This window comes from Balearica regulorum, chromosome 9 (genome assembly GCF_011004875.1).
Source record: "Balearica regulorum gibbericeps isolate bBalReg1 chromosome 9, bBalReg1.pri, whole genome shotgun sequence".
Classification (NCBI taxonomy): domain Eukaryota; kingdom Metazoa; phylum Chordata; class Aves; order Gruiformes; family Gruidae; genus Balearica; species Balearica regulorum.
Window position 1 is genome coordinate 5,854,222 of NC_046192.1, and position 13,449 is coordinate 5,867,670.

Here is a 13,449-nt window from a genome sequence, read left to right on the forward strand (position 1 = left end):
GAGAGCACGCTCTGCTTTGGCTGCGTTTGCTGTTACTGGCACTAACGAGCCTGCAGGGAGGAAGGGAAGGGAGATGGCACGTCGGTAGAATGGGGTGAGATAGCGATGGGAAGGGGGAGCGTGTTTTAGATTACAGGGCATTGACTGCGGCAGCCAGAGAGAAGGATCTCGTTTTGATACGGTACCGGGAGGGTAGGGACTCTCTTAGCAAGATACTCGCTAGTTAGTGCATTGGCTAAAGAACAAATTAACTAGGAAATCAATAGATCATTTAGCTACTTGGGATCTAAAAGCTGGGCAAGACATATAAGTCATGAAGCAATTTAAATTAATTTAACAACTTGGAAAGAACCATTTGCTATTAAACAGAACAAACAGTCACCGAAGGTATCTGGGGAGGCAGATTCCTCGCAGCACCCGGGTTAGACGGCTGCTGGGCAGCTGGTGGTGCCAAGGACCAGCTCTGCGGTGGAGGGAAGGAAACAGCAAGCGCTTTGTGCCTGCGGGGTTGCTCCCCACCTGATTTCTTATCCCCGTGCTTTTGTGCCTGTCACAGCTCTCTAGGGGCATGTGTGCTTCTGCCAGCTCACGTGGCTTCGCTTTCTCCAGTGCTCAGTCTCTCTGGAAGCCTCCTTTCACATGTTTCACATCAGAAGAGTTCCTGAAAGATTTCTACCCTTTAAATAGAAAGGAAGAAATGTAAATAAAGCGCCCGCGTTCCTTGCCCTCGCCCTGTCGCGTTGGGGTGCCCCATCCCTCTCGTACCCGGCTGGGGGGTGGCTGGTGCCAGCTGCCGTGCCCCCTCCTTGCCCCTGCTCTGGCGTCCGTGGAGCGGAGGCAGAAGTTCACACCTGCAGCGCTGCACGCTCCGGCTAACAACTGGCCTAGATATTTTAACTGCTGCGAGGAAATGAAACCAGGCAGTACGCGCGGTCAAGGCCAAAGGCTGATCCCGCAGAGTTAAGAACAGATGCGAGGCAACTCTTTTTGCTTTTGGAATAGTTCACATCTGGGCTGGGCAGAGCGTCCTTGTGCTCTGGTTGTGGGGACAGCCGGGAAGGCAGCCTGGAACACTCAAGGATAAATTGGCTAGCTCTTAATTAGATCCGCGGAGAAAACAGGACAAACGGGAGCTGATTTCTGTGACGATGCTTTTCTTCAGCAGGTGTTTACAAGCTGTGTCTGTAGGGGTTACGCCGTTGGGTGGGGAGGGCAGGAGATCAGTCCCTGGCTCATTGGACTCTGTTTGCTTTTTCCTGCGGAGCTGGGTTACCCTCGGGTGCCATGAGCTGTGACAGTTGTGTCCAGATTGTCGAGGGACACTTTTCTGTTAGAACCGCCTGGTTTTGTTCGTTTGGGAGAGCCGCTGGTGGAGCAGTCTCTCTCCACTGACGCTGTCTGTAGCCCACGGGCTTTGTCGCGGTGCTTTCCTTCTCAGTGCCGCTCTCACAAGACTCAAACGTCCCTTGCCCGGGCTGCATCGCCTCCGGAGAGGCGAGGTGGGTGGGCTGGGGGGCCGTGCTCGCTTCTGCACCGGTGCTCTCCCAGCCCTGGCTGCCAGGGTTCGTGCTGCTCGGGAGAAACCGCCCACGTGCAGGCTTCTATGGTTCAAGCGAAGGTTCTTGACAAAGCCAGCAGTGTGTTTGCGTTAGGCTCTCCCTGGACTGTCCTGGGGACTGGTAGCAGCTACTGATGTTCCCACCTGTTCCTAGTAGTTGCAACGATGGTATCCATCGTGCAAGCTGGGTCACTCCGTGGGTCCTTTTTTTTTTTTTAATTGAAGGCAGATAGAAAAAAACCTTGTAAAGTGTAATGGCAACTTTTCTTGTGACTCTGCTCTAAATCCTGTGCTGCTGGATAGGACTGGAGTGGGCACTGGAAGGGCATCGCTGGGAGCTGTGTCCTTGCCTGCGTGCAGCGGGGCATGCTCAGTGACCAGCAGTGGGGGGCTGTGGTATTGTTTTACTACAGGTATGTAAAACATACATTCAGAGTATGTTTTATTGCCTGGCGGCTTGCTAATTCTGACAGCATATTGTATATTATCGTATGTGTTGTGTTATTCAAGCTTGTGACTGTGGAGGAGCAGCAGTTCCTGAGGGAAGCACTATATAACACTGGAATCTTAATTGTCTGGGACCCAGCACCCTATCATGCAGAAATTCATGAGGTAAGGCTGAGTTTTCTGTAAATAAAATTATATTTGTATGCTTTGAAGCGCATCTGTTAACTTGCTTCCTCCTAACGTGGGCAATCACTCATTTTAAGGCGATTCTTGATTACCTCTTCGTTATCACAGATATATCCATATGTACTTGTGATCACACATGCACGCGTGCTCCTGGAGAAACGCTTGTCTGTTCCCGACGGCCGTGACAGGCCCCAGGCCAAGCGTAACGGGTCGCCGCCGTTACTGTCCCATGGGCTGACGCTGCAGGGAGGAGGTCACCACTGGCTGCAGCAGCTGTCGTCTCCTCAGAGGATGATGTCCTCTTTCTGACAGCTGCTGTAAGATTTGCTGGTATTTCAAGCACCAGAGAGATATTTGGTGCATTAGGAATGGATTGGGGAACCCTCTGAAGGTCTTAGCAAAGGCATCCGGGCTATGTCAGCTAGACTTCCACTTGTGGGTGTCGCAATCCCTCTAGCATTCGCTTTTCATTTTGATTACAGAAGGGCGTTATTTGATAAGTGACGAGCTTTGGAGGCTCAGGGTGGAAGCAGGTAGGAGTGAATAGCCCATTCTTTACTTTTATTTTAAGCTCTGTCTGTAACTGAGAGGTCTTTGGGTTCCTTTCTCTGGACTGCGTTTCCTATTTTCTCACTGATGTTTATTCTTGTGTCTGGTCCCACACCTCCAGGAGACGCGAGGGTGTACGCACAGCATGTTTAAGAGTCAGTAAAACCAGCATGGGATATTTTTAGCATAGGAAAAAAAAATAAATCTCAAAATTACTTTAAGAAAACAGAAACCCTTCCTAAGTGTTTTTACTGAAAGGGGAAGTTTAGGATGCAAATCAGCCGGGCCTGTTTTAGGAGGCTGTGCTGAGGACACTGGCCTGCAGATGCTTTGTACTCCAGCGTGCAGAGGGGCTGGGGTCTGTAACATTTAAGGCAGACTTCTCAACATCATCTGCTATTGGGGGGTGCAGAATGAAATTACGCCAGATGGCCCTTCACTGCCAGAGAGAGGAGACTGGGGTTTTTTCCTGCTCCGTTCACCCAGTCAAGCCACTGCCGCGATCCAAAGGGCCGATGAGGCGGCGGGGCACAGGGGGTGAGGGTGTGCGGCTCTAGCAGCGCCTTTTCTCCCTGGCAGCAGCGGGTTCACTCGTCCTCGTTTCCCGCTGGTTCGGAGAAAGAGTAGGCCAGAAATAAAAAGAGTCTGACTTCTTGTTTCTGTTTTCCAGTGGTACAGAAAACCAGACTACAACTTTTTTGAAAGCTATAAGTCGTATCGCAGCACACATCCAGAGCAGCCCTTCTATATCCTGAATCCAAAAATGCAGTGGCAACTCTGGGATATTCTGCAGGAGAATTCCTTGGAGCATATTCAGCCTAATCCACCGTCGTCAGGAATGCTTGGTAAGATAACTGCTCTCTAAACTTCTCGCTGGGTTTGCAGGAATTCTCCAGGATGCCTTTTTTCCAATAGAACTACAGATTTATGGTGCTTATCAGAGTTCCTTTTACAGTGTTTGTCTTATGCCAAAATTTAAGCTTCCTGTCTTTAAAGCAGCAGCTCAGTTGTGTTAAAGTAAGAGGTTTGCAGCACCCCTCTGAAACAGCAGTTACAAACGTGGCCTGGTTCCACGTGGAAACAGGAGAGCAGATGGCAACACCAAGATGTTCTCTAGGATTTCTAGCTTCAAGAGCAGTTCCTGCGGGGTGCCAGAGGAAGAGTACGGCTCCTGTGGGCTCAGATCTTGTCAGACAAATACATCTGGTTACTACAGATGAAATCTAAGTGCTTGTCTATTTTTTATATATATATGTATTTATATATAAAATATATATAAAATATGGAAATATAGACATATGGAAAAAATATATATAGCTAAAGACTTAATGGGGCGTTGGGGGTGGTCAGGGTGAATAGTTGTCCTGAAAAGTTGAGTGACGTTCCCCCTTATTCACTACGCTAACATCTCGTTCGTCAGCATCCAAAATCCAGCCTCTCGGCAAAGAGGCTCATTTTACATTCTGCTGTCGCAAAGCTTTTCCTTCTTATTGGAGAGCAGATCTCATGATCATCAGACTGAAAAGGAGTGAACTTCTCAGGAAGTTCACATATATTTGAAGTCACAGCATAGACATATGGTTTTGTTTGCCAGGTGGATGTCCGACTGCTGTGCTTCACCCCTCCTCTGCTCCCATCACTGCTGGGGCACCGGCGCCCTTCTGTGTCCGTGTAAACAGAGTCGCTTCTTATTTTTGCCAATCCAGCCTCTAGTTTTTTTCCGCAATCTTGTTCTTGCCCAGCAACCTGTTACACCATTGCTGGGGTACGTGCAGAACAGCTGCGTAGCAGCATAGCCAATGACTTCAGCAGCAAAATTCTTGTTAAGTGGAGTTTAGGGGCTTGACGGCAGGCACTGGGCCGCGTCAGATGCAAATTCCTCTGTGGCTTAACGTCGGGCCGGGTTACCTGCTTTGTAACACAAGTCACCTCGCCAGGCTCGGGGGCACAGACGAGTTCCAGTTTGCAGCTCTGGGTTTCCTGGAAGACCTAAGCGTGGATAAAAATTCTCGTGTGAAAAGGTGGATGATAAAATGCACGTTAGTTAAACAAGTGGTTTTGCGTGTGGGTTCTTCTAATGTCTTGTAGACTGTGTTCCTCTGATCCTGCGTGGTCCCTGGTGTTCTCAGACACTGCATGAATTTTCTGTGATAGTATATGTTGGTTCTGGTTCCCTAGTAACAGCAAGAATATTTGCTATTTCTTACCTTTGGAAGAAAAGTAGCCAATAACTTTGGTTTACTTCTGGCCTGGCCAGAAGGTTGACAGGTCCGTGCCCAGCACTGGCATGAATGTCCTCAAGTGGTGGGTCTGCCTGTCGGGAGAGACAGGAGGGCAGCGCTGCTCTGCTGCGGGGGACCTGGGGGAGCCTGAGGAGCAGGGGCTGTTCCGTCTCCGTCAGCCGTCCCCAAGCACAGTCGCTGTTATGTCCCCTGCACTCACAACAGGCAGGTGGGGAAAAGGTCTCATCGCCGCTTACCCAAGCGGGTTTGAGATGGGCTGTTTGGATCGGCTAATTGTAGCGCATGGCTGGCAGACGCCCAAGTTTCCCTGAAGGTCACGGAGAACGGCAGCGCTCTTAAAAACGGGCCTTTTGGCCTGGCTGTGGCTGTAAGCAATCTGCTGTAATCAAGTCAATCGTAGGCTTTGCAAGAGAGGGCCTCAGAGAACAGCCCCATCAGGCTGGACATGTTTTCTCCCCCTCTTGTCTGAACGTTCAGAAAGGAAACCCTTCCCCTTGGAGCTGAATGCTCCTTGCTGTCTCGCTGCAATGTTTAATCGGTTCTCTGGTTTGACACGGGGATGTCTGCTTTCTTTCCCTCCCTAGGCATCGTGATCATGATGACGCTCTGTGACGAAGTGCACGTGTACGAATTTCTCCCTTCCAAACGGCAGACGGACATTTGCCACTATTACCAGAAGTTTCATGACCGTGCCTGTACCATGGGAGCTTACCACCCCCTCCTGTTTGAGAAAAACTTGGTGAAGCATATAAACCAGGGCGCAGATGAGGACATCTATACTCACGGGAAAGTTACTTTGCCTGGCTTCCGAAACGTGCGTTGCTAGCGGATCAGTTTTTAGTGTGTTTAGGAATTTTTCCTGACTGTCAAAGCACTTTTTAAATCAGGGTTGTCAGTTTTGTTAGGTCTAAGCACTGGTGTGTTTTGACAGCTCTTCCATGTTGCAACACTTGTTCTTAGGACTTTGTTGCCTCACTTCTCCCGGCTCTAAGGTGGCGTTAAGGCATTGCGGTACGTCCACGTGGTATCTGCATGAGCCACTGCAATACATTTATTCCCGGTGGAGCCAGGCTCGTGCAGCAGGTGGATATCTCTTGCATCATCTCAACCGATGATGGTGTATGGTAGACCCAGAAGAGGCTTGCTAAGCAGAGTTTGCACAAGTCAAGATCAAATGCTGATTATCGTTTGGTTTGCTTCAAAGGGGTTATGACAACAAAAAACCTGCTCCAATGAGAAACAAGAAAAATAATTTAAAGCTTGTCCCCATAGTCCTAGGAGCTCTTTAGAGTGGGGCTGATCTATGGAAACACTGTCAAAGCTGCGTACCGATAAGCTAAACTCAGTCCAAAATAACCATGGCAACTTCCTTTCGAATCGTAAGACTTCTGAAATGATTCAGGTGGCATTTTTGGCAGAGGAAGAGGGAGGCACTTCACAATTCAGTGATTCTTGCAAGACTTTTAAATCTTTTTACTTTTTTTTAATCACTTAAAATAAATTTTAGCGAACATTTACTTCTCCCGTACAGCGCAGTGCTTGGTACAGAAGAAGCCTTATTTCAGAAACGTTTTGGGGAAGGTGCTCCAAGGCACAAATGGGAGAAGTCACGGGAAGTCGGTACCTCTTTCCAGCTCTTTGCTGGTCTACCTTTGCAATGATTGACAAATTACTTGCTGGCTCGTCTCTGGTAACAGAAAGGCCACGTAGCTGTTGGCCGGATGAGTTGCAGTTCTCTGGAAGCTAACCGAGGCGCGCTCTCAGTCGCTGCGTGTGTTCTGGGGCGGGGGGAGCAGATGCATTGCCCCCGTGTTTCATGAGCGGTGGGGAGGGAGGGTGTGCTCTGCTTCTTGTGCTGAAACACAGGTGGAATTGGGGGGGGGGGGGGCAGCTTTTCCCTGCTCGAGGGGACAGCCCTGTAGTGGCACGGTGGAAGTAGCAGCTCTGCAATCTCTGTAGGTCAGTGAGAACACCTTCCACGTCGCTTTCTGTACTGATGTGTTTCATGATGTCTGTAAAGAAAGCTTTGTCTTCTCCTGTTTTGAATAAATCCTGTGAAGTCATTGGCCTGTTTTCGCCTTGATGAAACCAGTGTAAATGTCATTGCTCTGTGGCCCTGGGGACTTGTACCAGCCTTGCCCCGGCGCAGGCAGAGCTAGGAGGCGAGCTGCTCACCTGCGCGTTTCAGTACGCCCGTGGCTCTTGCCCCGTCTCGGTGAGAGGGCTGCTGCGGAGCTCTTCCTCCCGCTCTGAGGCTGGCTTTCTGCACGCCCATCTGTTGGGATGGATTGGATCTCTCGGTGTTTACAAATTCTATGTCGTGTCATATAAATATATATATAAAAAAATTCAGGTCCTCACACTACTGCTCAGGGGCACTGGGACAAGAATGCGGTGAAGGCCATGAGCAGTCGTGTCTGGTTAGGCATTCGTTTTCACTGTTAGGGAAGGAGAGAGCTTACAGAGGAGAAGCCAGCAGAGGTTGCTCAGGAGACCCATAGCAAACCTCTCTCCACCTCCACCCTTAGACTGGAACAGTCCTACCTCTGGCCCTTAGATCAAGGGGTTGTCTGCCACAGCGATTTGCCTTCTTAGTATGTGTTTAGTTGGGATTTGAAGAGCTTCTGCCTTTTTTCCTAGGCTGTCTCACTTGTTATTTCTCACAAAGTTATTTTCCCCACCTCCCCTGCTGGGGTGACTGGACCGGCCACCCTCCTCGGCTTGGGCCGTGCGATGGGCGGATGGTACCTTGCTGCAGGGGAGCAAGCACAGTCTGCTGTGGGGAGGGGGGGTCCCCCAAACCACCTTCTCCTCTGCAGTGCTCCTGCAAGAGGACAAAACGTCAAACAGGCTCCCCAGGGTCATTCAGAGCCCTCAGGTACTTACCAGCAGTAGTGTGGTACTGGGCATGAAATTTCAAGCATGACGCTAACGGTTTTAGCTAGGGCCAACATGTGAGTCACTGGCAGTCTAAACAGAGTTTTACAGGAATTATGACAAAGCTTAAAATATGGCAGTGCTAACCCTCCTTTTTTTTTTTTTTTTCTCTTTTTGGCTGCATAGATCAAAATCTAACATAAATTGCAAGTGATGACAAGTCTGGTATTTAGAAGAGCCAAGTTTAAGTTAGTGGGCAGCGATAGCTAGACTGTGACAAAAGCCTTATCCCTCCTGCAGTCTCTAACCGTTCCCAGAGTGTGAACAGCTTTCTATCCGTGTGGAAAGCGGGAAGAGGACAACGCTGCCCTTTGCAGTTAGCCACGGAAGGGCCAAGTACTGGGAGAGATGCTCCATAATGATATGGGAAGGGCGGGGGGGGAAGGTCAGCAAGTCTGGGGAGGAGGAGAATGAAGGGATTATTTTGGCTTTTGATGTTGGTAGGATCTCTCCTCTTGATTGTGGTGGTGTTTCTGAATATTGCTTAGAACTACTCTTCTTGAGCTGTAACTTCCTCCCTGCAGAATAACCAGGAAGGAATTATTATGTCCCCTGTAGCTTCTAGCGGAAGCTACAGTCGTTGCACACTGAAAGGGGAAAGGAAAGGGAATGAAAGGGAAGAACTGGAAGGTGGTGGAAACTATACCTTAATGTCAAAGGGACATCACCCTTGATGATCAGGTTTAGACTTTGCATTATCCAGTATTCCACTTATTTCTGCAGCTCTGCTGATTAACTGACAAAAAGGATGTTTTAGTGTGACAGTGAATTGACAGGTAGATAAACACTGCCAAGATAGCTTCTTTCTAAGTGTGGGCTCTGGGGAGCACGTATCAGTCCATTTTGGAAACCTAGCTGGTCCAGATTTAAAAAGTAGCTTTAAATTCCTAGAATTCCAAAACCAGACACAGTTTCTGGAGGAAATCTCAACTTTTGATAAGACTTGTGATAATCAAATACTATAATTTTTTTAGACAAGGCAGTAGAAACCGATTTGTGATGTTAAGGTATTAGGAAGTGACAGGATTTTTTTCTCCACGCTATACATACACCCATCTTACAAAAGAGTCTAGTCTTAAATGTATTAACATGTAACAGGGAGCGGAGTGTGGTCCTGGTCTGGCACTCCAACTGGAAACCATTTCTTCTTCTTTGCCTTTAGGTGCAGTAGAGAGCCAGGGGCATGGGCGTGGAGACTGGAGCCCAGAGGAGGTGAGGTCCAGTTGTCAGGGGCTGGTGGTTGGATGACTAAATATTTGGGCATTGTAAAAGCAATGAGGGTACGTTACTGGCAGAGGAACGTTGGACTTCATTGTCTTTGAAAGAGAGCTTTCATTGGGCTGACAAAACTGCACGTGCTTTTTTGCTTGTTTGTTTTGCTTTGCTTTCACTAAAGAAAAAAAAAAGGAGAAAAGTCCCAGAAATTCCAATTGTGTGTACCTGAGTCAACACACCCTTTCTCGCCTCCCCAAGAAGAACAGAGTGTGTGAGTGGGAACTAGACCTGACAAGACAGTTTATATCAGCAGTGCTGGCACTCCCTGGAGAGCAGCACAGCCACCCCAGCCACATACTCCTTTTGTTCCCTCCGCGTGCGCCCAACTGAAGGAGCGGGTACAAGCAAGATGGCTTATTCTTCTCTGTTGTGTACCATGAAGTCTGATGCTCTTGTCCAGCACTGCGGATGTTTGTTTTCACTTGTGAATTGTATCAGCCTGGCAGGGAAATGTGTTCATGTACTTTGGGTGATGATGCAAGGCACAGCGCAGAAGCATCGGGCTTCATTTTGGAGCAGCTAATTAGCGTGCACAGCCATTGATATCTTAGATCCTAGCAACACTCCAGAAACAATGTGCCACAGGGATGGAAATGCCCTGGTGCATTTCTAGCAGAGGTGAAAGCGGGAGAGAGCTCGTGGACACATTACCTGGTGTCCTGAGAAAGGAGCTGCCTGCAGCCACCATGTTCAGCATGGCATCACCTGGAGCTAATGAGCTCACTGGGAAATGTTGGGAGCAAGCTGTGACCCAGCTGGCTTTGTGCCTCACTCCAGGTGAGAAGGAGCCACAAATCAGGACTCCTTTTTGAAGACAGAGCTTGGAAGGAGGAGGCTGTGCTTGTTCCTAGCTTGTTTTTAAAATGAAGATGGGGGAAAACTGGTAAGTGGCCCTCTCTGCCTTGTAAGCAAACAGCTGCTTCTCTCTTTGAACTAACCCAACAAGATGCTTAGCAGCCTTGTCTGCTGAAAGGTATGGAAAAGGGGTTCAGGGTGCAAGACCGTGACTGGTCATGCCAGTAACACCACGGAGGGAGATCTGGTGTCTCCTGGAGTCGGCAGTGCACAGCGATTGTCTGCTGTTCGTGTTGTGCAAGTGTCACACACAACTTGTCTGCTGTTCTAGAGTCGGGCATGGAGGGCTTCTTTCCGCGTGTCCCGTTGTATCCGTGCAGGAGAACCTTAGAAGGAGGATCCTTGTCACAAGGTGATTAAATCAGCCAAGCTTTTGCTAATCCTGATCCAGAAAAAGCTCTCTGGTGTGTGTTCTCACCTCCACCGAGCCTCAGCAATTCACTAAGGCCCCGACGGGTGCTTGCCTCGTACTATCTGGTGACGCTGAGGTGCCCTAGGCCACTTTGGGTCTATGAGTCTAACCTGTCTGAATGTGGAATATCCGAGTCCTTCTCCAAAACGGAAAGACTAGAAAGAAATGCAGGGCCCTGGATAGTGAAAATTGTACTTGCATTTGTAGCACAACATCACTAATGTGTGGGAAAGCAGGCTGTGTTTCATTAAAAGCGAGTTTCAGGTACATCCAGCAGCATAAAACCAGGAAAACTGAATTGCACGCTCAGTGTGTGGTTTATATATTACCAAATCGGTGTTATTTGTGGTGTCTGAAGTGTTACATAAACACTAATCTTCACAAGTGTGCGGAGGAGGGACTTATTGAGCTTTTTCCTGCTTGGCTGAGTCTTCCACACCTAGTCATAAATGCTGAATAGCTGCATTACTGCTTAAAATACTTCTCAAAAATGGAGCCAAACCTTGACCTGGGATAAAGCAGTGAAGTATCCTGCCTTCAAGAAAGCTATAAATCATTTTCATGAACTGAGAATCTCTTTCCCCTCTCAGTCACCTGTTCTCTCCTCAGGTGTTTTCATGGGCATTATCCTACTTGCTGTCTCTTGGTTTACCCAAGGTATATTAAAGGTCCATGTTTCTTAAGAAAATGTGTGAGGGGGCATTTGCACTTGAATGTGGGAAGAAGGCTGAGCAAGCAGTCAAAGCTGGACCTCCTGTGTCTAGGGCAAACTGCAAAGCAAGTTAGTGTTAGGGGAATGGAGTTTTCCAGGTAATTTCGAAGGTGTCTCGTCCCAGGTGCCAATTCAATGCTATTTCTATGGGCTCTGTGAATTTGGACTCAAGCAAAAGAAATTAAGGAAAATGGTGAAGAAAACTTCTTATTTATTAGGACTGAGATGTTCAAAGCAGTTTGAACAAGAAGCAACTTAATCTTATTAAAGTAGGACTGTCTTGGCAGATTATTTGAGCCTGACTAGGCTAATTGTGACCAGTAGTTTAGAAAAACTCTTTTCTTATTTTTAATGTTTGAGTTCTAGCTTGTATAAATAAGATAAGTATAGTGGTCTCTTATCTTTATTTTTCCTACTTCAAATTCTAGGCATTGTTTGCATAGGAAGACCGGTGAGCGACTCGGGCGATGCGATAGCAATTTAGCATTCTGGCTTTTGAATGGCATGAGGTAATGCTATGGATAAGTCGTGTATCCTGGCAGCAGGTCTGAGCTCTGTGTGTTCAGCTGGTCTCCAGCTGTACAGGTCTTCAGTGGCTCCAGAGATGCCAGGCGTGTGGAGCACTTTTTCTGCCCAGTGATTTCAAGACTTTCAAAGTCTTGCTCAATAAGCTTTGGGAGAGCTTGAGCTGTCTTTGAGCTCACCTCACCTATGAGACGAGCCATTGCCTCTGAGCTTCCATACCGAGCTTGCGTCCAGCTCTGAGATGTCCCTGTGGCCCAGGGGGTGGAAACAGTTCCTCTTTGTGTGAATCATTTTGGTTCTGCTGCCAAGTGGAGGTGACACAGCTGTAGCTGGGAGTGGTTGCTTTGCATGTCGTGATCTGACTGCACATACTGGTGAGGGATGCCAACAAAAAGCCACAAAATGGGTATGTATTCGTAAATGAAACCTACACAGTCATTGTTGGATTGTCGTCTTGTTGACCCTACCCACGTTCTGCTGGGACACTGGCACTGAGTGGGGTTGGCTGAGTGGATGCTTCATGCAACCCATATTACAACAATGCCAACTTCTGGGTCTCTCTTCTCATTAATATGAAACTTGAAAACAGGCCTTCAGTGCCAAGCCAACACACCGTGTCCTCCCTAGCTGTGTCCTACAAGGAAGGAAGGTCTCTTCAGATCTCAAGGTGTGTAAAGCAAATGAGGGCAGAATGAGTGAATGTGAGTGGGTCTGGGGTACCTCAGGACACCTGCAGCTGGAAGCTGGACTTTGGTGTAGGTGTGGTGCCCCAGGTTTCATGGTGAAAGTTTCATCCAGCTCTGCATGCAAGTCCCTTCTGACATCCTCCTGCCTGTATGCGCCCAAACCCGTGCAGTTCTTATTTACTCATTGTTTTAGTTTTACTCTTTTATTTAATAGTGAAACTTAATGATGGTGCTATAATACAGCACTGTTATATGTGGCAGAGAATGTACTTTTTTTTTTTTTTACTGTGTTGGGGAAAAAAAGAAAGGCAAATGAGTAGCCTTGGTGGTATGTGTGAACAAGGAAGTGGTATGTCAAGAAATCAGTTATTTTCATTGCTGTTTGCCGTAAGATGGACAATACGGGAAACAGCTTTAAGTTAATTAATTTTCAGTTCTCTTATATAGCTATTAATATTAAAACAAAGCTTGCATCGTCCCCTGCTCCCCCTTTTTCTGATCAAGCCCTGTCACCCTACGAGTGTGAACGGCCGTGCTGCGTTTCGCGTTCCCTGGGGCTGTGTTTCACCCTGCCGCACCTTTCCCTGCCCTGGAAGGGCTCCAGGGAGTTGGAAAGAGGCGATGAAGGTCGTGGGTGTGTTTTGCCTTTATGAAACCTGTGTGTGCGTAGTGGTCTAATCCCATCATCGTTCGCTGTTCATCCTGCGTTGTGAGCAGATGGTTTCTGTAGATCTGGGCTTGACGTTTCCGCAGCCTCAGCATTATGTGGATGCTTTACTCAGTAATCTTCCGGCATAAGCAGTAAAGCATCTTTGGAAAAGCTGATACACAAATTAATAGCAGCTGAGCACCTGAAGTCATGCTTTGTTTTCATAAAGTGTGATTTGCCAGCACACCCCTCTGTTAGCCGAGGTCTTAAATTCCCCACCGTGCCCAGCTGTACCTGAGAGGGGCTGGTCACAAGGGAGCTGCGCAGAGGAAAAACAAGGAATACAGGAAAGTTCTAAAAGTGGGTCCAGGAAAGGTCAGCCTCATGGTTTGCTGATGCAGATGAAGCCGAGGTG

General features: G+C 48.2%; 1 protein-coding gene across 10 annotated transcripts in view; it reads left to right on the forward strand.

The window, feature by feature from the left end:
• ST6GAL1 (ST6 beta-galactoside alpha-2,6-sialyltransferase 1) overlaps positions 1-7,046 on the forward strand; it is a 45,990-nt gene extending 38,944 nt beyond the window's left edge. For 9 of the 10 annotated variants that reach the window (XM_075760919.1, XM_075760914.1, XM_075760916.1 and 6 more), the window contains 3 exons: positions 2,069-2,170; positions 3,411-3,585; positions 5,568-7,046. In XM_075760919.1, coding sequence (XP_075617034.1) covers positions 2,069-2,170; positions 3,411-3,585; positions 5,568-5,809 — 519 coding nt within the window. In that variant the 3' untranslated portion in view covers positions 5,810-7,046. The remainder of the gene's footprint in view (positions 1-2,068; positions 2,171-3,410; positions 3,586-5,567) is intronic. The other variant, XM_075760923.1, reaches the window with a different exon arrangement.
• The last annotated feature ends 6,403 nt before the right edge of the window (positions 7,047-13,449 follow it).